This window comes from Somniosus microcephalus, chromosome 7 (genome assembly GCF_052327205.1).
Source record: "Somniosus microcephalus isolate GS21.2 chromosome 7, FLI_Smic_1.0, whole genome shotgun sequence".
In the NCBI taxonomy this organism is placed as follows: domain Eukaryota; kingdom Metazoa; phylum Chordata; class Chondrichthyes; order Squaliformes; family Somniosidae; genus Somniosus; species Somniosus microcephalus.
In genome coordinates, this window is record NC_140993.1 from 271,096,665 (window position 1) to 271,118,554 (window position 21,890).

At 48.7% G+C, this 21,890-nt stretch overlaps 1 protein-coding gene across 1 annotated transcript in view; it reads right to left on the reverse strand.

Annotated features, from left to right (window-relative positions):
* Nucleotides 1-21,890, reverse strand: part of ppp1r17 (protein phosphatase 1 regulatory subunit 17) — a 64,616-nt gene that overhangs the window by 26,407 nt on the left and 16,319 nt on the right. Inside the window, exon 2 of the mRNA XM_085992142.1 lies at nt 18,595-18,697. Coding sequence (XP_085848268.1) covers nt 18,595-18,673 — 79 coding nt within the window. The 5' untranslated portion in view covers nt 18,674-18,697. The remainder of the gene's footprint in view (nt 1-18,594; nt 18,698-21,890) is intronic.

Below are 21,890 nucleotides of genomic sequence, written 5' to 3' on the forward strand. Positions count from 1 at the left end.
AGTGTGAGCAGCTGGTCCTGCATTGCCCTCCTCACCTTCCTTCTCCTCGGAATCATCTGCAGATGATCTGCGTTCTGCACCTTGTTCCTCCTGCAGGTCCAAACCTCGCTGCTCTGCAATAGCGTGCAGAGCACAGCAAACCACAACCATTTTGGACATCCTGGTTGGTGCGTATTGAAGGGCGCCTCCAGATCTGTCTAGGCACCTGAAGCGCATCTTCAGTATGCTGATGGCTTGTTCGATCACACATCTGGTGGACAAATGGCATTCATTGTAAAGCTGTTGGTCTTCATTGGTTGGGTTTCTGATATCATCAGCCAAGTTTGAAGTGGGTATCCCTTGATTTCTAGCAGCCACCCCTTAAGTATGCTTGCAAGTCCAAAGACATCAGGGAGCTTGGCATGCCACAGGACAAAAGCATCGTGCCAGCTCCTGGGAATCTCACACACACCTGCAGAAATATCTTTTTGTGGTTGCACACCAGCTGCATGTTGAACGGAGTGAAACATAGAAACATAGAAACATAGAAGATAGGAGCAGGAGTAGGCCATTCGGCCCCTCGAGCCTGCACCGCCATTCAATGCGATCATGGTTGATCATCCAAACTCAGTACCCTGTCCCTGCTTTCTCCCCATATCCCTTGATCCCTTTAGCCTTAAGAAATATATCCAACTCCTTCTTGAATATATTTAATGAATTGGCCTCAACTGCCTTGTGTGGTAGAGAATTCCATAGGTTCACCACTCTCTGGGTGAAGAAATTCCTCCTCATTTCTGTACTAAATGGCTTACCCTTTATCCTTAGACTGTGACCCCTGGTTCTGGACTCCCCGACCATCGGGAACATCCTTCCTGCATCTAGTCTGTCCAGTCCTGTTGGAATTTTATAAGTTTCAATGAGATCCCCTCACTAGAGTGGAAGCCCTTGCAGTTGAGAAATACTCCTGGTTGACCTGGGGAGTGCGCGGATTGCCACTAATGTGCAGTCGATGAACCCCTGCACCTGTGGGAAGCCAGCCAGAGACACAAAGCCGAGCGCCCGCTCATTCTGACAGGCGTCATCGCAGGCAGAGTTCACATGACGGCCGGCCCTGGCAACAACCCATCAGTGACCTGCGTTAAGCGTTTTTGAGCCGCCAACTGGGATACGTCTCCGGAGGCAAAAAAGTTGAGGCGGTGGGCACTTTGACAGCCACTGGTAACACGTGGCCACCAAGCCAGCAGGAATCAGGTCTTCTTCTAAGGAGACTGCAGATGTCTGCCACCACCTGATAAGGCAACCTGACCCTCTTGAAGCAATGCTGTTTCGACATGTCAAGGAAACTCAGCCTCTCTCCGGACACCCTGTGTCGCAGGTTGTGCCTCCTGCGAGCTGCCCCCCTCTGCTGCTCCCTTCTCTGCTGCTCTCCATCTCTGATGTCCAGCTGCAGGTCTCTCAACAGCAGGCTGCTGCTGCTGCTGGTGCTGGTGCTGGTCACATTGCTCCCTGTCCAAGGTCCAATCTAAGGTAGCCAAGGTGCCAGCCATCCTGATGTGATTCAGTAAGCCTCCAATGTGTAGAAAGTAAGCTCTCAGCAAAAGTATTGTAAACAAACCCTTTCCCACTAGTAGGTAAGGAAGTAGTTGAGAGCACTGAGTATTTATTGCAGTATTTCCATGAGTTTTAATCTGTCCCCTCAATTGCCGCTGTGTTCTCAACTTGCTTTCAGTGGCAAGTTTCAGGAAGCCTGGGAACCGTGTGGACGCAGCGTTAAATTTAAAACTGTGTTGCAATATCGCTCCAACTGAGCGATTACCATATGTTAAAAGGCAGCTCGCCTCTCCAGAGGGGATTGCGCGCAGGCAGGCTAAAGCGCTCGAGTTAAATGCTGAAGTCAGTGGGTTGGAGCCGACTTCCTAACAAGCTCGCATTTTTGCCAGATTTAACCCCCACCCGCGCCCAAACCCACGCGCTCCTCCAGGGTAAAATTCCTCCTTGGTGTGTGTAAGCTATCGCCATTTGAGATTGCAATATTCTAAAAAAAAAAGTTTGAATTATGATACATTGAGCATCTTGGGGAAATAAGTCCGTTTTAAAGTTTTGCTGTATCTGGTAGGCAGATTTTTTTTCATCTTTTGGTGTTCTTTTCCCATTTGTCACAATCATCTCTGACTTTGCAAAGCTTCTCTGTTTCTGGGTTTGTCTCCTCCCTGCTTTTTATCCCCAAGTTACAAAAGGCCTTCAATGGCCATCCAGTGAGGTAATTAAATTATTCATTTAAATAGGACAGTGCCTGTAGAGTATGGATTTAAAAGGAATATTTTGGAATAAACTACATGTAGAGTCATTGGGCTGGATTTTGTCAATGGGGAGCTTTTGGAGGCGGGACTCCCACTTTTTGGGTTGTAGTCCCGCCTCCATCGACTTGTGGCCAACCCACGCGATTTTTCCTTCATTGACCGCCCAGCGGGCTCAGCAGGCCAATTAAGGGACACCTGGTTACTGGTGACGTCAGCGATTGACATTTCATCTGTCAAGAGCTTTTGACAGATGAAAAATCAGTGTTTGACAGCTCTGTGAAGCTATCAAACACTGACAACCTGTCTTCTAACTTGAGTCCTTCTACTCAGACTCAGTTAGAGATCAGGCCAGAAAGCAGAGGCTGCAGCTTTTGACAGTTCAGTGGCCATTCTGCTTTCTGTGCCGGTGAGCTGAGGGACTCCCGAGAACTGAAGGAATGAAGCCTGCAGGAAAAAGTAAAGGTAAGTAAAACTTATTACAGTAAAACACTTTACACTTACCTCACACACTTACCTCTTCACATATGCACCCATCACTCACCTGCACAATGGACATCTCGACCCCTCCAACCCCTGCAGACCGACGGTCCACCTCGCTAACATGGCGTGGTTCGGAGCCGTCAGACAGCCCACACTTCAGGGCTAAAAAATAGGGATTAGGCAAAAAACTGCCTGTTAACTACCTGTTAACAGGCAGTTAATTGGCACTAATCCCCTTCCCGCCTCGGGGAGGCGGCTCCCAGCACAGGTCGGATACCCGCCTCCTGGGACATTGGCACAGAGGTGGGTTGGGGGCGGGATGGGTTCCTGCCCCCCCGATTCTGCAATTTTCCCACCACTCCCGCCTCCAAACCCGCCTCCTCGGGGCTTGGAAAATCGAGCCCATTGACTGAAAAAAGGGAAAAAAGTCAGGGTCACAGGTTCTAGGATTAGGACTCAATACAACTCAAATTGATAAAGTGTCCTGAATCAAACTAATTCAGGTTGATTAATCTAATCAAAGCACCCCCTTCCCTGATTGTGGCTGGATCAACAAATCGAAAAGGAAGAAACTGTATAGAGGGAAGGGAAGGGTAGCAGAGAAATGTATTCATCACTGATAATTCCTCTACATTAAACAGAAAGCTGAGTCTGGATTCAAACAGCAGGGGGTGCTGGGAACATGTCCGGTAACCTCAGGCTGCATAATCAGGATAAGACTGCAAAAAAATCTTGGCCTCTGTTCCTTGTGATTCTTGGGTCGAGCAGTTCAGTCCTGACACATGTCACCAGTGAAGATATACGGGGCTAAAAATAAACTTACCTTGCTTTGAAGTATTTAAAAATAATAAACCTGTGGAAAAAATGTTTTAATTTTAATTAATTGACCACTTATCTTGTAAAAAGCAGGCCTTACGCCTGCTTTTTAAATGTGTAAATCCTATAGGCTTAACCTCGCGTGAAAACCTGCAAAAAAAACCTAAGTTCAAAGCCCACGCGCAGCCTCCCCTGGGCGCGCGTTTGACCTCTCAACCCCTTCATTCAGAGGAGCGGAAGTGCCGGTTTCCCGCGCATGCGCAGTGCATGCAGGAAACCGGCATTTCCATTCGGCCTGCGGGTGAGTACCCCGTGCGTACTCACCCGCGGAGAGCCGAATTTCTGGGCCGTTTTTTATAAAATAATTTTTTTTTTTAATTTAAATTATTGTTTAAAATAGTTATTTAATGTAATTTGTAGTTTATTGAAAAAGTGTGATAAAAAAAAAAATTATTTGGAGGTTTAATGCTATTTTGAAGCCCGTAGTATTCATAAGTTTAGACCAGTCTTCCTGTCAATCTTATGAATGGGCTTTTCCCTCCTCCGATTGGCTGCCCATGGCTCACGTGATCCCAGGGGATGCATCGCACTAACTACGCCCCTGGGACATGCAAGCACAGCGCGCCAGCAGCTGGGCCAGGCCCCAGAGCGGAATTCCACGGGGCCCTACAGCTCAACTGCTGGCGCACAAGGTAAGTGCAGGTCGGGGGCTTGCACCCGCGGGAAGCCCCCGACCCGAATTTCTGGGCCATCGAGTTTAGCCAGGTGCGTTGCTCGTTTTTTTTTGGCCACCCGCACTACAATTTGAAATCTGTACACACACCAGCTGACCACTGTTGCCCCAATCCTCAAACTTTCCCGATCCAAGGAAACTTATGATGGTGAAGATGATACAGAATCATTGGGCTATTTGGGGCTACGGAGGCCCCATAAAACCTCTATGTGCAACCTGAGCTGTGTCTGGGACTCTGATACTGAGAAATATTGAGGCCTGGATGCCTCTATCTACTCTATCCAGACCCCTCATGATTTTGAACACCTCTATCAAATCTCTCAATCTTCACTGCTCCAAGGAGAACAACCCCAGCTTCTCCAGTCTATCAACGTAACTGAAGTCCCTCATTCCTGGAATCATTCTCGTGAATCTTTTCTGCAGCCTCTCTAAGGCCTTCACATCATTCCTAATGTGCGGTGCCCAGAATTGGACACAGTATTCCAGTTGAGGCCGAACTAGTGTTTTATAAAGTTTCATTGTGGCGGAGCCACTAAGGAACTCCAATCAAATGTATATAATTCCCTTTAACAATATGTTAACTGCAGCCTGAGTCTGTATCTTTGTATATACTGTTTGCATGTACAGAGCGCAGTCCCTTTAAGAGCACGGGCAAACGCGATGACATCACACCGTTCATCACGTGATCCCCATTGGCGGGAAAAATGTGATGACGTCATGACGCCAGCCACGGGACTGTCCAAGCAGTCCTCGTGGAGCTTCCAAACTGACTAGACCTGTATTTGTAGTTTTCTCGCATCTGTTTGTTAAACTCAATTAGTTTCACATTAAACATCATTTGTTTGATCGCCTGAGTTGACTTCAGTCTCTTGATAGGAACTAGACATTCCTACATTGGTGACCCCGACTTTTGCGAACGGTTTTCGCAGAAGGAACGAAGCATGGAAACGAACGCCGTTGCATTGAAGCTACCGCAATTCTGGGAGCAACAAGCGACCGCCTGGTTCATCCAGGTCGAAGCCCAGTTTGCATTACAGAACATCGTTGCGGATCAGACCCGATATTTTTACGTGGTCTCCGCACTCGACAGCTCCACCGCGTCGCGGATCGTCAGCCTGCTTGAGAACCCCCCGGACGACCGCAAGTATGAAACAATCAAGGCGTGGTTGTTACAGGTCTTTGGGCTCACGAAGTCGGAGCGCGCCCGCCGACTGCTCGCTATACCCGGCCTCGGGGACTCCAAGCCGTCTGAGCTCATGAGCCAAATGCTCACGCTCCTTGGCTCCGAACCGGAATGCTTCCTCTTTAGGGAGCTCTTCCTCAGTCAGTTACCGGAGCAAGTGCAAGCTGCCCTGGCCCGGTCCGAAATCACAGACTGTGCAGCGCTTGCTGCAGAAGCGGACAAGATTTTCGCAGTGACGCAGCAGTACTGCGCTGCCACGAGGCGCCCATCCCCCACAGACGCCACCCCAGCTCCTCAACCTTCGGGGCTGTGCTCCTACCATGCGCGGTTTGGCGCGAAAGCCAGATGTTGCCGCCCTCCCTGCAGCTTCTCTCTCAAAAAAAAACCCAACTGCAACCCCGGCAAAAGAAGAATGTGTCTGACGGGTGCCCCGCGGCTGTGATGGCAATCGGAAATTCTGGCAAGCTGTTGTTCATCATCGATTCCATCTCTGGTCAGCGATTCCTATGCGACACCGGCGCACAGTGCAGCGTTATACCCGCGTCTGCTATTGATGTTCAAGCTGGGAGGCACGGCCTCTCACTTGAAGCGGCTAATGGCGGAGCTATCCGGACCTTCGGCAAACGGCGGGTCCAGGTGTGCTTCGGCGGCCAGCGATTTGTTTGGGAATTTGTTACGGCCAGGGTTTCACACGCCATCCTCGGCGCGGATTTCCTGTGCGCCAACGGCCTCCTGGTTGATGTGAGGAACCGGCGGCTGATCAATGTGGCCACGTTTCACTCCATTCCTTGCCACCGTGGTACCACCATGTCGCGCACCGTCTCCTGGGCTTTCCCAACTCCGGACGAGCTCGCTCGCCTACTCGGTGAATTTCAGGACCTGACCAGACCTACGTTCTCCTCTACGGCCACGAAGCATGGTGTGGAACACCACATCACTACCACCGGCCCCCCGGTCCACGCGTGGGCCCGGCGCCTCGAACCCGGCAAGCTGGCGGTCGCGAAGGCGGAGTTCACTACGATGGAACGCCTGCGGATTATTCGCCGGTCCAATAGTCCCTGGTCTTCGCCTCTCCACATAGTACCGAAACCTGGCGGCGGATGGCGGCCATGCGGCGACTATCGGCGACTTAACGACGCTACCACTCCTGATCGATACCCGATCCCCCACATTCAGGATTTCTCTGCCCATTTGGCTGGGAACACCGTGTTTTCCAAGGTGGATCTGGTCCGAGGCTACCACCAGGTCCCGGTACACCTGCAGGATGTGCAGAAGACCACAGTCATCACCCCATTCGGCCTTTTTGAATTCCTGAGGATACCTTTTGGGTTGAAGAATGCTGCCCAGGCCTTCCAGCGCCTCATGGACTCCGTGCTGCGGGACCTCAAGTTCCTTTTCGTCTATTTAGACGACATCCTCGTGGCCAGTCGAAATAAGGAGGAACACATCGCGCACCTACGCACCCTCTTTCATCGCCTCAGCCAACACGGCCTGATTCTCAACCCGGCCAAGTGTCAGTTTGGTCTGCCCCACATTGATTTCCTGGGACATCGCATTACAGCGGAGGGAGCGGTGCCTTTGCAAGCAAAGGTAGAGGCGGTGACATCCTTTCCGCGCCCGCAGACCATCAAGGCCCTGCAGGAGTTCCTCGGGATGGTAAATTTTTACCACCGCTTCGTACCTAAGGCAGCTCTGCTCATGCAGCCCCTGTACGAGGCCCTCAAGGGCAAGTCTGGCAAGGACCCAGTAAGCTGGACGGTCGACATGGACCGGGCGTTTGTTGACACAAAATGCGCCCTCGCCAACGTGACCATGCTGGCGCACCCGCTGCCAAGTGCCACCATCGCCCTCACCACTGACGCGTCAGACTACGCCATCGGTGCAGTGCAGGAACAGTGGGTAAATGGAACGTGGCAACCGCTTGCGTTCTTCAGCCGTCAACTACGGCGAAATGAGCGGAAGTACAGTACCTTCGACCGGGAGTTGCTGGCTCTTTTTCTGGCCATCCGCCATTTCCGGTTCTTGCTGGAAGGACGTCCTTTCACTGCTTTTGTAGACCATAAGCCACTAACGTTCGCTATTGCCAAGACTGCCGAACCGTGGTCAGCCCGACAACAGCGCCAGTTAATTAATGTTTATCTCTGAATTCTGATATTCAGCACGTGGCCGGTAAAGACAACCTGGTGGCGGATTGCCTCTCCCGCGCGACCGTTCAGGCAGTCCAGCTCGGGATCGACTATGCCCTCATGGCTGCAGATCAAGCCTCGGATCCAGAGGTGCAAGCTTACCGAACCAGCCCCTCTAGCCTCCAAGCGGCCGACGTCAAATTCCACACCGCAGGCACCACGCTAGTTTGTGATGTCTCCGTAGGAGATCCTCGCCCTATCGTGCCGGTCGCCTGGCGCCGAAAAGTGTTTGACGCCATACACGGGTTGTCACACCCTGGCATGAAGGCCTCGCAAAGGCTGATGTCATCCAAGTTCGTTTGGCGGGGCATGCATATGGATGTCCGTGACTGGGCTAACACCTGCGTGGTCTGCCAAAAGGCCAAGGTGCAGCTTCACATCAAAGCTCCATTGGCCACCTTCGCTGTTCCGGAGTGACGGTTCGATCACGTGAATGTGGACCTGGTGGGGCCACTTCCACCTTCTCATGGGTTTACACATATCCTTACGGAGGTAAACCGGACCACATTTCGGTTGACCGGTTGAAGCCGGCACACTTGGACCTTGACCACCCGGTCGAGACCGCACAGCTGCCAAAACATGGCCGACCGCCCACAGTCGCCAGATCAAGCGCAACCGCCCGCCCGCCAGCCCGCCCGCCGTCCAGCAGCTTCCACTCCAACTGTACAGAAGTCGCTCTGACAGGCTTGTCAGGCCTCCTCGCCGTTTCACTTTTTCTGTTAAAGACAATTCTGGGGGGGCGCATGTGGCGGAGCCACTAAGGGACTCCGATCAAATGTATATAATTCCCTTTAACAATATGTTAACTACAGCCTGAGTCTGTATCTTTGTATATACTGTTTGCATGTACAGAGCGCAGTCCCTTTAAGAGCGCGGGCAAACACGATGACGTCACGCCGTTCATCACATGATCCCCCATCGGCAGGAAAAACGTGATGACGTCATGATGCCAGCACGGGACCGTCCAAGCAGTCCTCGTGGAGCTTCCGAACTGACTAGACCTGTATTCGTAGTTTTCTTGCATCTGTTTGTTAAACTCAATTAGTTTCACATTAAACATCGTTTGTTTGATCGCCTGAGTCGACCTCAGTCTCTTGATAGGAACTAAACATTCCTACATCATCATAATTTCCTTGCTTTTGTACTCTATGCCTCTATGAAGCCCAGGATCCCGTAAGACTTTTTAACTGCTTTCTCAATCTGCCCTGCCACCTTCAATTATTTGTGCACACATACCCCCAGGTCTATCTATTCGTGCACCCACTTCAGGATTGTACCATTTAGTTTATATGTCTTCTCCTTGTTCTTCCTACCAAAATGTATCACTTCACACTTTTCTGCATTAAATTTCATCTGTCACGTGTCCGCCCATTTCACCAGCCTGTCTATGTCTTCCTGAAGTCTATCACTATCCTCCTCACTGTTCACTATACTTCCAAGTTTTGTGTCATCTGCAAACTTTGAAATTGTGCCCTGTACACCCACGTCCAAGTCATTAATATACATCAAGAAAAGCAGTGGTCCTAGAACCGGCCCCTGGGGAACACCAATACTCTAGCTGAAGTCTAACCAGTGATTTATAAAGCTTGAGCAATAACTCCCTTGTTTTTGTACTCTATGCCCCTGTTTATAAATGGTGTGGAGATGCCGGAGTTGGACTGGGGTGGACAAATGTAAGAAGTCACACAACACCAGGTTATAGTCCAACAGCTTTATTTGAAATCACAAGCTTTCGGAGCGCTGCTCCTTCGTCACCTGACGAAGGAGCAGCGCTCCGAAAGCTTGTGATTTCAAATAAAGCTGTTGGACTATAACCTGGTGTTGTGTGACTTCTTACACCTGTTTATAAAGCCACGGATCCTGTCTGCTGTTTTAACAGCCCTCGCAACTGGTCCTGCAACCTTCAGCGATTTGTGTATGTGATCCCCCAGGTCTTTCTGTTCCTGCACCACCTTGAAAATTGTATCATTTTGTTTTATTGCCGCTCCTCATTATTCCTTCCAAAATGCATCACTTCACACTTCCCTGCATTAAATTTCATCTGCCATGTGTCTGCTCATTTCACCAGTCTGTCTGTGTCCTCCTGAAGTCTGTTACTATCCCCCTCACTGTTTACTACATTTCCAAGCTTTGTGTCATCCACTAACTTTGAAATGATGCCCCGTACACCCAAGTCCAGGTCATCAATATGTATCAAGAAGAGCAGTGATCTTAGTGTTGACTCCTGAGGAGCACCACTCTAGACTTCCCACCAGCGTGATAAACAACCGTTCACCACTGCTGTCTGATTTCTGTCTCTTAGCCAATTCTGTATCCATGCTTCGACTGGCCCTTTAAATCCATGGGGCTAAAAATTGCATTGCACCTGAAAACGGGCATGGAGATGGCGATACGTGATCAGCCCATACCCATTGAAAGGAATGGAGGAAACATACAGCCTTCGTGCTGCCTGCTCATTATAATGATTGTGGCATTCAGCTCAGCACTGAACATGCTGCTGAGTGGCTGAACACTCAGGAGGGGGCCCACGTTTGTGCGAGGTTAGCACCAATGAAAGCTAGCCTGCACTACTTAAAGGCAGTCTGCACCTCTTAAAGGGGAGGTGCATTTTGCCCGCAGCAGCTCATTCAACTGGCTGGGGGAGAGAGTGCAAAACATCTACTGATGTCACAACAGAGGAGATAACGTGCACCAAGGTTCACTGATGCAGCACTGGAGGCCTTGGTGCAGGAGGTGGAAAGGAGGAGAGAGGTCCTGTATCCACACAACACCAATGGGAGCAGATAGCCACAGCTGTCAATGCCAGCAGTGGCACCCCGAGGACCTGGCTGTAGTGCAGGAAGAAATGTAATGACATTGCATGAGTGGTCAAGTTCAGTGAATTAATCTTCAAATGCCAAATCCCACCATCTGCCCCACTAGCCTCACACACTGCTCAATGCACCACACCCGCATCACTCACCTACCAACAATCTCCAACAAACACGACTCATACCTCACAATCATAGCTTCACTTCATCCTCACACAATTACCAGTGCTGCCAGCCTCACACCCACATCTCACAGCTTGTAAACACTGTCAACTATTCAACCATGACAGGAACACCATCCAAACACATTGCACCACACTCACTGACACACTTCACCCAAACACATTGCACCACACTCACTGACGCACTTCACCTAAACACATTGCACCACACTCACTGACACACTTCACCTAAACACATTGCACCACACTCACTGACACACTTCACCCAAACACATTGCACCACAATCACTGACACACTTCACCCAAACACACTGCACCACACTCACTGACACACTTCACCCAAACACATTGCACCACACTCACTGACACACTTCACCCAAACACATTGCACCACACTCACTGACACACTTCACCCAAACACATTGCACCACACTCACTGACTTGCTTCCACACTAAAAATGAGTTCTCAGGTGACTGATGAGCCCAATGTGGGACCTGCAGTCTCTGTCACAGATGGGGCAGACGGTGGTTGAAGGGGCGGGTGGGTGGGGTGCTTGGGTTGACGTGCGCCCCTTCCGCTGTTTGCGCTTGGCTTCCGCTTGCTCGCGGCGAAGAGACTCGAGGTGTTCGCCGCCTTCCCGGATGCTTCTCCTCCACTTTGTGCAGCAATCTGTTCTCCAACAGGTCACTAAGATTGCTGAGGCGCCGCCCTGGGGGAGTGGCAGTGGCTCCATGGAGAACAAACCTGATGTCCCCTCTAAGGATGACAACATTTGTCCTCCCACCACTGCCAGTGCCCTTGCTGTCGCCTGTCAGCCAGCCAGCCCAGACTGGTGCTGCCCATGCCGAGGTGGAGCAGTCTACAGCCGGGCCTTCTAGGCCCAGAGCTGCTTGAGGTCGTCCTGCAAGGCCATCTGCAGTCTCCCCACTGAAAGTCAACAGTCATGGTGCAGCACTAGGACAGGCAAATGCACACGGAAGACAGGCAGTAAGGGAATGCACAAGGGTGATGAGTTGACTTTTTAATTTAATATTTGATGGATTGATGTATAAATTTAATTTGAATGTTTCTTTTGTGGTGGCTTTCATATCACCATTCTGGCAAAGAGGACGCTGTGATGGTCCGTATCAGAGGGGTGGTAAGGTGTGGGACTATTGATAAATGTGGAATTAGGGTTGAATTCACTGGAACCTTAGTCGGATGAGTCGATCACGGACAGCCCAGGCAGAAAGGGGCTGTGTTGCCTCCTCCTTTCCTCCTCTTCCGCTTCCTCCTTCTCGTCTTCCGCTTCCTCCTCCTCCTCCTCAGCTGGTCGCTGTGTGTCTGGTGGCAAGGTCTGTGCCCTCATGACGGCGAGGTTAGGAAGCCTGCAGCAGACCACGACGAAGGTTGAGACATGCTCTGGTGAGTACTGACGGGCTCCTGCAGAGTGGTCCAGGCAGCAGAACCAGCAGATGCTGCTGTGGACACTTTCAACTCCACTCTAAAATTCCTGACAGGCACTGCCTTTTTGGAAATTTGGATGGCTTCTGCCGAATTCTTAGCACCTGGGATTGAATCTACTACACCTGTGAAGTGCTCCAAGTTGCAGCCTTGTCAGCAAGCTAATGTTAATCTCAAGGTGACAAGTCTGATTGCGGTAATTACAGAGGAGTTTCCCTGCTGTCTGTCACAGGCAAAGTCATCGCAAGAATCCTCCTCAATCGCCTCCTCCCAGTGGCCGAAGAGCTCCTCCCAGAGTCGCAATGCGGATTCCACCCACTAAGGGGCACAATGGACATGATCTTCACCACACGTCAATTACAAGAGAAATGCAGGGAACAGCACCAACCGCTGTACATGGCCTTCTTTGATCTCACAAAGGCCTTCGACACTGTCAACCGTGAGGGATTATGGAGTGTCCTCCTCAAATTCGGCTGCCCTCAAAAGTTTGTCACCATCCTCCGCCTGCTTCACGATGACATGCAAGCCGTGATCCTGACCAACGGTTCCACCACAGACCCAATTCACGTATGAACCGGGGTCAAGCAAGGCTGTGTCATTGCACCAACGCTCTTCTCGATCTTCCTTGCTGCAATGCGCCATCTCACCCTCAGTAAGCTCCCCACTGGAGTGGAGCTAATTTACAGAACAAACGGGAAACTGTTCAACCTCCATTGCCTCCAGCCCAGACCCAAGGTCGTCCCATCCTCTATCATCGAATTACTGTATGCAGATGACACTTGTGACTGCGCTCACTCGGAGGTCGCACTCCAAACCATCATCAACACCTTCACCGAAGCGTACGAGAGCGTGGGCCTTACACTAAACATCCGTAAGACAAAGGTCCTCTACCAACCTGCTGCCGCCACACAGTACTGCCCCCCGATTATCAAAATTATTTTAATCTCAAGCTCCCTGCCTGAGTGTCTCATACACTGTTGCTCAAGCTACCAGATTGCTGGGGTGTTTTATCTGAAACTTAATCCCCTTTCATGTTTAAAATTATTTTTTCTCTTTTCAACATCTCCCCAGCCTTGCACCAGTCATTGCCTACTCCCAGGCCTCTACTAGTGTTGCTCTTGTTTCTGACAGCAGGTAATCCTGGACTGACCTGGCCACTAATTCTTCCCTCTTTTCTCTTCTATAGAAAAGTCCCTGATATCTGTAAGAACTCGGCAGGAATCAGTGACCTAAACCCATGTCCTACCGCTCTCTGGTGCAGTGCCCATTGTGTGGGTGCATTTAAATACACTGAACAGGGTAACGTTGATTTGACCTGTAGGCTTGTACAGGAAACTATCTTGTAGTTAAGTACTGTAGTAGTTCCATCAAAAAATCTTTGACTCGCACAGCAGATAAGACTGCCCGCTATTCTTAATTTGCCAGTATGGATACTTGGGAAATATCATGTAAAACCTTGGGAACCCATCATGTACAAACTGGAATAAAAAACAGAAAATATCAGAAACACACAGCAAGTCACTTAGGGGGGAATAATTTCGTGTCGCCAAAGGGCGCTATTATCGGCCGGGTGCAAAGTTTAGCGCCCAGCGCTAATTATCGCCTCTGACTGCAAAATTCGCCTCTATCGCCCCTGGAGGTGATTGGAGCGCTAAATCAGGTGCTACACACCTCTCTTAAGGCGCTAACGTCGGGGAGCGAGGCGCTACCTCAGAACGCTACCGAAGCTCAGGCGATGTCAGTTACCATGGAAGCCAGACAAACTGGCGCCGTCCAGTTCTTAAAGGGGAGGGGCCATCTTGCTGGCCAGCCACACCCTGCTCATTGCAGCCTTGAATCTCAGCCTGGAAAGACCGCGAAAGCAATTGTGCTGGAAGCACTAATGGATAGGCCCAGGGAAAGAGCTCAGCGCTTAGGAACCTCAGAAGTGGTGCTGAGGGCCAAAACTCCTGAGGACAGTGTTAAAACCAAAAATTTTGCCAACAAGAAAAGGCAGGAAGCGCCCGCCTTTAAATAGCACTCCTCCAGCCCCTTCCCGACTTGAAAACGCTCCCCTCAACCTGTCGTTGCTAGCGGCAGGCGCTAAGGCAGGGGGCGCCACTCAATATCCGGTCTGGGGCATTATAATGGGGAACAAAGAAATGGCAGACCAATTAAATACATACTTTGGTTCTGTCTTCACAAAGGAGGACACAAATAAGCTCCCAAAGATGTCTGGGAACATAGGGCTGAAAATTCAGTAGGGTTAGCGCCCATTTTGCGGCGCTAGAGGGCCTAGCGCCGCAATGATAGCCGTTTCTGAAATTCACTTCGGCGCTGCCATCGGCGTTAGCCGGTTGCGCTGCGCCGGCACCGATGACGTCATCGGTGTGGGCAGCGTCCCGGTTGCCGTGGCAACGCGCCCGAACGCCGAAATTCAGTTGCGGCCGCCTCGCCCGTGGCAGCCGCAACTAAGACTCTGGCAACCGAGTCTTACACAAGTTAGTGCCGGCGCATTAAGGTCGCGCGGCGGCCGGCCGCTTTCCCGCCGGCCGCCTGCCCGCACCTCCCTCCCCGGACTCCTCCACCCCGCCCCCGCGGAACAGATGCGTCTGGCCTGCAAGCCCAGCACTTGTCCGAGGTGCCGGGCTCATTTTTGAAAAAATCAAACGGCCAGCGATCGGGTGAAGGCAGCGCCTCCTTAGCGGGAGGAGGAGGCCTGCACTTCCCCAGCCTGCCGCACCACATCGGGTGCCGCAGCGCCGGATTAGCGCCGCAATGCGGCACTCAGCGCCCATTGGGAGGCACTCACGCCCGCCAGTAGCGCCGGCAGCCGTCTGGGCACGGCGCTACTGAATTTTTGGCGCGCGCAAGGGAATTAGCGCCGGCGCTAAATTTCCGGCGCTAAAGCCCTGGCGCGGCGTCAACTCAATTTCTAGGCCTAAAGGGAGGAACTGATAGAAATCAGTATTTGTAGGGAAATGGTGTTAGGGAAATTGATGGGATTGAAGGCCGATAAATCCCTAGGTCCTGATAATCTACATCCTAGGGTACTTAAGGAAGTGGCCCTAGAAATAATAGATGCATTGCTGGTCATCTTCCAAAATTTGATAGACTCTGGAACAGCGGATTGGCGGGTAGCTAATGTTACCCCACTGTTCAAAAAGGGTGGTAGAGAGAAAACGGGGAATTACAGACCGGTAAGCCTGACATTGGTAGTGGGGAAAATGCTAGAGTCCATTATAAAGGATGTAATAGCAGAGCACTTGGAAAAAAGTGACCGGATCAGACAAATTCAACATGGATTTACAAAAGGTAAATCGTGCTTGACTAATCTACTGGAATTTTTTGAGGATGTAACTGGTAAAATAGATAAGGGAGGACCAGTGGAAGTGGTATATTTGGATTTTCAAAAGGCTTTCCATAAGGTCCCGCATAAGAGATTAGCGTGTAAAATTAAGGCACATGGGATCGGGGGCAAGGTATTGACTTGGATAGAGAACTGGTTGGCAGACAGAAAGCAAAGAGTTGGAATAAACAGCTCTTTTTCCAAGTGGCAGGCAGTGACTAGTGGGGTACCGCAGGGATCGGTCCTTGGACCCCAGCTATTCACAATATATATTAATGATCTGGATGAGGGAACTAGATGTAATATCTCCAAGTTTGCAGACGACACAAAGCTGGGTGGGCGTGTGTGCTGTGAGGAGGATGCCGAGAAACTCCAGTATGATTTGGACAGGTTGGGTGATTGGGCAGAAGCATGGCAGATGCAATATAACGTGGATAAATGCGAGGTTATCCACTTTGGTGTCAAAAACAGGAAGGCAGATTATTATCTGAATGGCAATAGATTGGGAGAAGGGGAAGTGCAACGAGACCTGGGCGTCCTTGTGCACCAGTTGCTGAAAGTAAGCATGCAGGTGCAGCAGGCGGTTAAGAAGGCAAATGGTATGTTGGCCTTCGTAGCGAGAGGGTTTGAGTACAGGAACAAGGCTGTCTTGCTGCAGTTGTACACGGCCTTGGTGAGACCACATCTTGAGTATTGTGTGCAGTTTTGGTCGCCTTATCTGAGGCAGGATGTTCTTGCCATGGAAGGAGTTCAGCGAAGATTCACCAGGCTGATACCTGGGATGGCAGGAATGACATATGAGGAGAGATTGGGTCGATTGGGCTTGTACTTGCTGGAGTTTGGAAGAATGAGAGGGGATCTCATCGAATCTTATAAAATTCTAACAGGACTAGACAGACTAGATGCTGGAAGGATGTTCCCGATGGTCGGGGAGTCCAGAACCAGGGGTCACAGTCTAAGGGTAAGGGGTAAGCCATTTAGGACAGAGATGAGGAGGAATTTCTTCACCCAGAGAGTGGTGAACCTGTGGAACTCTCTGCCAAAGAAGGCAGTTGAGGCCAATTCATTAAATATATTCAAGAAGGAGTTGGATATATTTCTTAAGGCTAAAGGGATCAAGGGATATGGAGAGAAGGCAGGGACAGGGTACTGAATTTGGATGAGCAGCCATGATCTTATTGAATGGCGGAGCAGGCTCGAGGGGCCGAATGGCCTACTCCTGCTCCTATCTTCAATGTTTCTATGCTACCGGGACTTTGTACACTTGACTGGCGTCACGATCTGCCGGCGCAGGAGATCGTGGCGGTGGTGTTTAGCGCCGCCACAAAATGATTGGTCAATTTCGCAAGTGGTGCTAAAATGGCAGTTTTAATGTTGGAGACCTGGGGCCTCATTTTACTGCTCTTCCATTTACTTCCATTCCCACTTCCAAATTAAGTGCCTTGGGAGACCAGACCTGCGACTGATGACTAAAAATAAGGGAATGTGGCTTTGTGGGATTTAGTTTAAGTCAGCGGAAACTCATAACGAGAGCAGATAGGGTAGATAGAGAGAAACTATTTCTGCTGGTTGGGGATTCTAGGACTAGGGGGACATAGTCTAAAAATTAGAGCCAGACCTTTCAGGAGTGAAATCAGGAAACATTTCTACACACAAAGGGTGGTAGAATTTTGGAACTCTCTTTTGCAAAGGGCAATTGATGCTAGATCAATTGTTAATTTTAAATCTGAGATTGATAGATTTTTGTTAACCAAAAGTATTGAAGGTTATGGGGCAAAGACGGGTATATGCAGTTAGATCAAGGGTCAGCCATGATCTCATTGAATGATGGAAGTGGCTCGAGGGGCTCAATGGCCTACTCCTGTTCCTATGTTCCTATCTTCCTAAAGGTAAATTGGGGTTGTGGTCTCTGGGACTGCAGACAGATGATTCCATCCCGGATATCCCGGCCACACAGGGGTTGTCTCGGATGCATCCTTCCGTCTGCTTCCTCCTCTTTGGCTTCCTCCTCTTCTGTGTCTTCCTCTTCCCTCTGTGAGCGGATGCTGTAAATCTGAAATGCTAGCATAAAATGCTGGAAATACTCAGCAGCTCAGGCAGCATCTCGGCCTGAGACATGAACTCTATTTCTCTCTCCACAGATGTTGCCTGACCTGCTGAGTATTTGCAGCATTTTCTGTTTTTCTCAGAGTCCTTCATTTACCATCCGAGCCCTTGCAAGTGTCCAGCAGCACTCCCTACACACTTAAAAAAACTTTTAACATCTATTGCAGCAAGCCACTACTTCAATAAAATCAACAACAAAAAAAAAGTCCAAAAGTTTAAATGCAAATACCTGAAAGATGTGTGTGTCCTTTTAAGAGGTGCTGACAGCGCCTCTGTCAGTCGCTTTACACGTTGGGTTTCTCTGGCATGGTTGTAACCCAAAACTGAACTTAGTGCTAGGGTTGAAGTTGGCTGTGGTGACTTTAAGTCGGCGCCGCATGCCGCCTGACATCACCAATCCGCCATTGTTTCTTTTTGCAGGGTCACTAATGCTTACTGGCAGCACGACAGAGAGAGGACCAAAATGGAGGGCACCGTGGGACCCGCCACCAGCTGCCGAAAGAGCAGCGGCTGCCGTTCGTTCGCCATTTTGTTGCCGGTAACAGGTGGCGTTAAGCCCCTGAATTTTTAGCCCACTATACTTAATATTGGAGAGAGCCATCAATGGTGAGGATACTGTTCACCTGTCATCAATTGCACTCATTTAATGTAAAAGTGCCCATTGGACCGTGCACACATTATGAAGCAGCGACAGATACAAATGCCTTGGCAACTTTTCGCTGGTTACCCCTTCGGTACTGCCCATTTAACACAATACCTGTTCTCTAATGCAAACTAAATAATCTACATTTTTTTGTGCCAAATCAAATCACTCTTGCAGCACACGGCACTTTTAAGGACAGTGATTCCCATTTGTATTTCGAGCAGTTTGAGGAGATGCACCTTCCATCTGTGCCTCCATCTGGCTGGGCTGGGCAATCTCGTGCCCTGAAGCAAACTCCGCTCATGTTTCAAAGGAACATCTTGCACTCTTTCAGCCTGGCTGACGAAATCTTTTTCCATCGGTGTAATGAACTGTCTCTGTGGACATCACACCAGATTAATTACCTAAATGCTTGCATAGCTGATCGCTGCTGTCCAGTCTGTCATCTTGTGCTTCAGGTGACCACACACACTCTGTTGTCATGGCGATTTAGATTTTTTTTTAAATCTGCGACAAAACAGAATAATAAGCAGGCAGTAAAAATGGAAATTTTATAGTCAACTCAGTTTTTAAAGGAGAATGTAAATGTATTTACATTTTAAAATAATATTCCAGTCCAGGAAATGGGGTAAGATTAATCCAAATTACACAAACCATGACATATCCACAGCTGCATTGATTATGAAAGTAAATTAGCAAAAAATATAAAAACAGACTGTAAAAGTTTCTATAGTTATATAAAAAGAAAAAGGGTGGCTAAAGTAAATGTTGGTCCCTTAGAGGATGAGACCGGGAAATTAATGGTGGGAAACATGGAGATGGCAAAAACACTGAACAATTATTTTGTATCAGTCTTTACAGTAGAGGACACTAAGAATATCCCAACACTGGACAAACAGGGGGCTCTAGGGGGGGAGGAACAAAATACAATTAAAATCACTAAGGAAGTGGTACTTGGTAAAATAATGGGACTCAAGGCGGATAAATCCCCTGGACCTGATGGCTTACATCCTAGGGTCTTGAGGGAAGTGGCGGTAGGGATTGTGGATGCATTGGTAATAATTTTCCAAAACTCCCTGGACTCGGCAAAGGTCCCGGCAGATTGGAAAACTGCTAATGTAACACCATTATTTAAAAAGGGTAGTAGGCAGAAGGCTGGAAACTATAGACCTGTTAGCCTAACATCTGTGGTTGGTAAAATGTTAGAGTCCATTATTAAGGAGACAGTAACAGGACATTTGGATAAACATAATTTAATAGGGCAAACTCAGCATGGTTTCATGAAGGGGAAGTCATGTTTAACAAATTTGCTTGAGTTTTTTGAGGAAGTAACATACAGGGTGGATAAAGGGGAACCAGTGGACGTAGTGTATTTAGACTTCCAAAAGGCATTTGACAAGGTGCCACACAAAAGATTATTGCTCAAGATAAAAAATCACGGGATTGGGGGTAATATTCTGGCATGGGTGGAGGATTGGCTCTCTAACAGAAAGCAGAGAGTTGGGATAAATGGTTCGTTCTCAGATTGGCAACCAGTAACTAGTGGTGTTCCGCAGGGGTCAGTGCTGGGTCCCCAACTCTTTACAATCTATATTAACGATTTGGAGGAGGGGACCGAGTGTAACATATCAAAGTTTGCAGATGATACAAAGATGGGACGGAAAGTAGTGAGTGAGGAGGACATAAAAAACCTGCAAAGGGACATAGACAGGCTAAGTAAGTGGGCAGAGATTTGGCAGATGGAATACAATACTGGAAAGTGTGAAGTTATGCACTTTGGCAGGAAAAATCATAGAGCAAGTTATTATCTTAATGGCAAGAAACTGGAAAGTACTGTAGTACAAAGGGATCTGGGGGTCCTGGTGCACGAAACTCAAAAAGTTAGTATGCAGGTGCAGCAAGTGATCAAGAAGGCCAATGGAATGTTGGCTTTTATTGCTAGGGGGTTGGAATATAAAAACAGGGAGGTATTGCTGCAGTTGTACAAGGTATTGGTGAGGCCGCACCTGGAATACTGCATACAGTTTTGGTGTCCATACTTAAGAAAAGACATACTTGCTCTCGAGTCAGTACAAAGAAGGTTCACTCGGTTAATCCCGGGGATGAGGGGGTGGTCATATGAGGAGAGGTTGAGTAGATTGGGACTCTACTCATTGGAGTTCAGAAGAATGAGAGGCGATCTTATTGAAACATATAAGATTGTGAAGGGGCTTGATCGGGTGGATGCGGTGAGGATGTTCCCAATGATGGGTGAAACTAGAACTAGGGGGCATAATCTTAAAATAAGGGGCTGCTCATTCAAAACTGAGATGAGGAGAAACTTCTTCACTCAGAGGGTGGTAGGTTTGTGGAATTTGCTGCCCCAGAAAGCTGTGGAAGCTACATCATTAAATAAATTTAAAACAGAAATAGATAGTTTCCTAGAAGTAAAGGGAATAAAGGGTTACGGGGAGCGGGCAGGAAATTGGACATGAGTCTGGGTTCGGAATGGTCATGGCCCTGTGGGTAGTGGAGCGGGCCCAGGGGCCGTGTAGCCTTGTTCTGCTCCTACTGTGTTCTAATTCTGTTAGATTTCAGGAGATGGTTTTATTCCTGTTCCTGGCTGGGGTGGAGATCGCCTTTACAGAAGGTAAGTACTGTAGAAAATATAGGGACAGAGTGATCTCCTGGAAGAATTTCGATCGCCTAGATGGGTCGGAGAGGAATTTCCCAGATTTTTTTCTCCCAAATTGGCCATTGGGTCTTTATCTGGTTTTTCGCCTCTCCCGGGAGATCACATGGGTTCGGGTGGATGCAGAGTGATAGAAGATTTGAGGTTAGGATCAGATCAGCCATGATCTTATTGAATGGTGGAGCAGGCTCGAGGGGCCGATTGGCCTACTCCTGCTCCTATTTCTTATGTTCTTATGTTCTTATGGATTATTACTAGTCCTAGCCCCTTCAAGCGAATCCGTCTTCCCATTTGAAAGTCCAATTTTTATACCCTTTCTCAGTGGTATATCCTTTGAAGTTTTCTGCTGATGTAAGCTAATTATCTCTAGCCATTTTTCTGTTGACCCCTTCTATTCTTACAGTTAGTTCAGCTTGTAGCATTAAGAATCGTGTCTCTACCTTTATGTGTTCGAAACTTATCATAAAAACAATGTGATGCTTGTGCATCTATTTGATGTCATTCTTATCAAGATCTTCTGTTTGTATCTTTTGCATTTAGAACAGCTCAGCTGGTTACACCATTGTCTTCTGTGTTTCATTTGATGTCATTTTTACGAAGGCATATGTTTCTTTAATTTATATGATTCTTTCCGAAGTGTTGGTTTAAGACACTTTAACAGGGTATACCATTGTGTTCTTTCCAAGGCTTCAGACTTTCTGGAACCTCTAACCTTCTACTTCAATAAGGCTATTGTTTCAGTGTCAACAACTTATCTTATCTCAAAAGCCTGTATGCTGTTCACAGCTTTAGATTGTTGAGGCTTCAAGATTTTCAAGCCCAGTTTGTCATGTTTTAATAAAGTCAATATTTCATAGAATGGTGTATTTTTCTGAATATGGCATATTCCTTCACAGCACTGTGAATATTACATATTTAACTACAATGTAGTCTCCTTGTATGTGACGAGTACTGATTAGTTTCACTACTTGTCCTTACTTCCCTTGGATACAAAAGTGAACAGTGTACTAAATCAGCAAGAAATTAGCC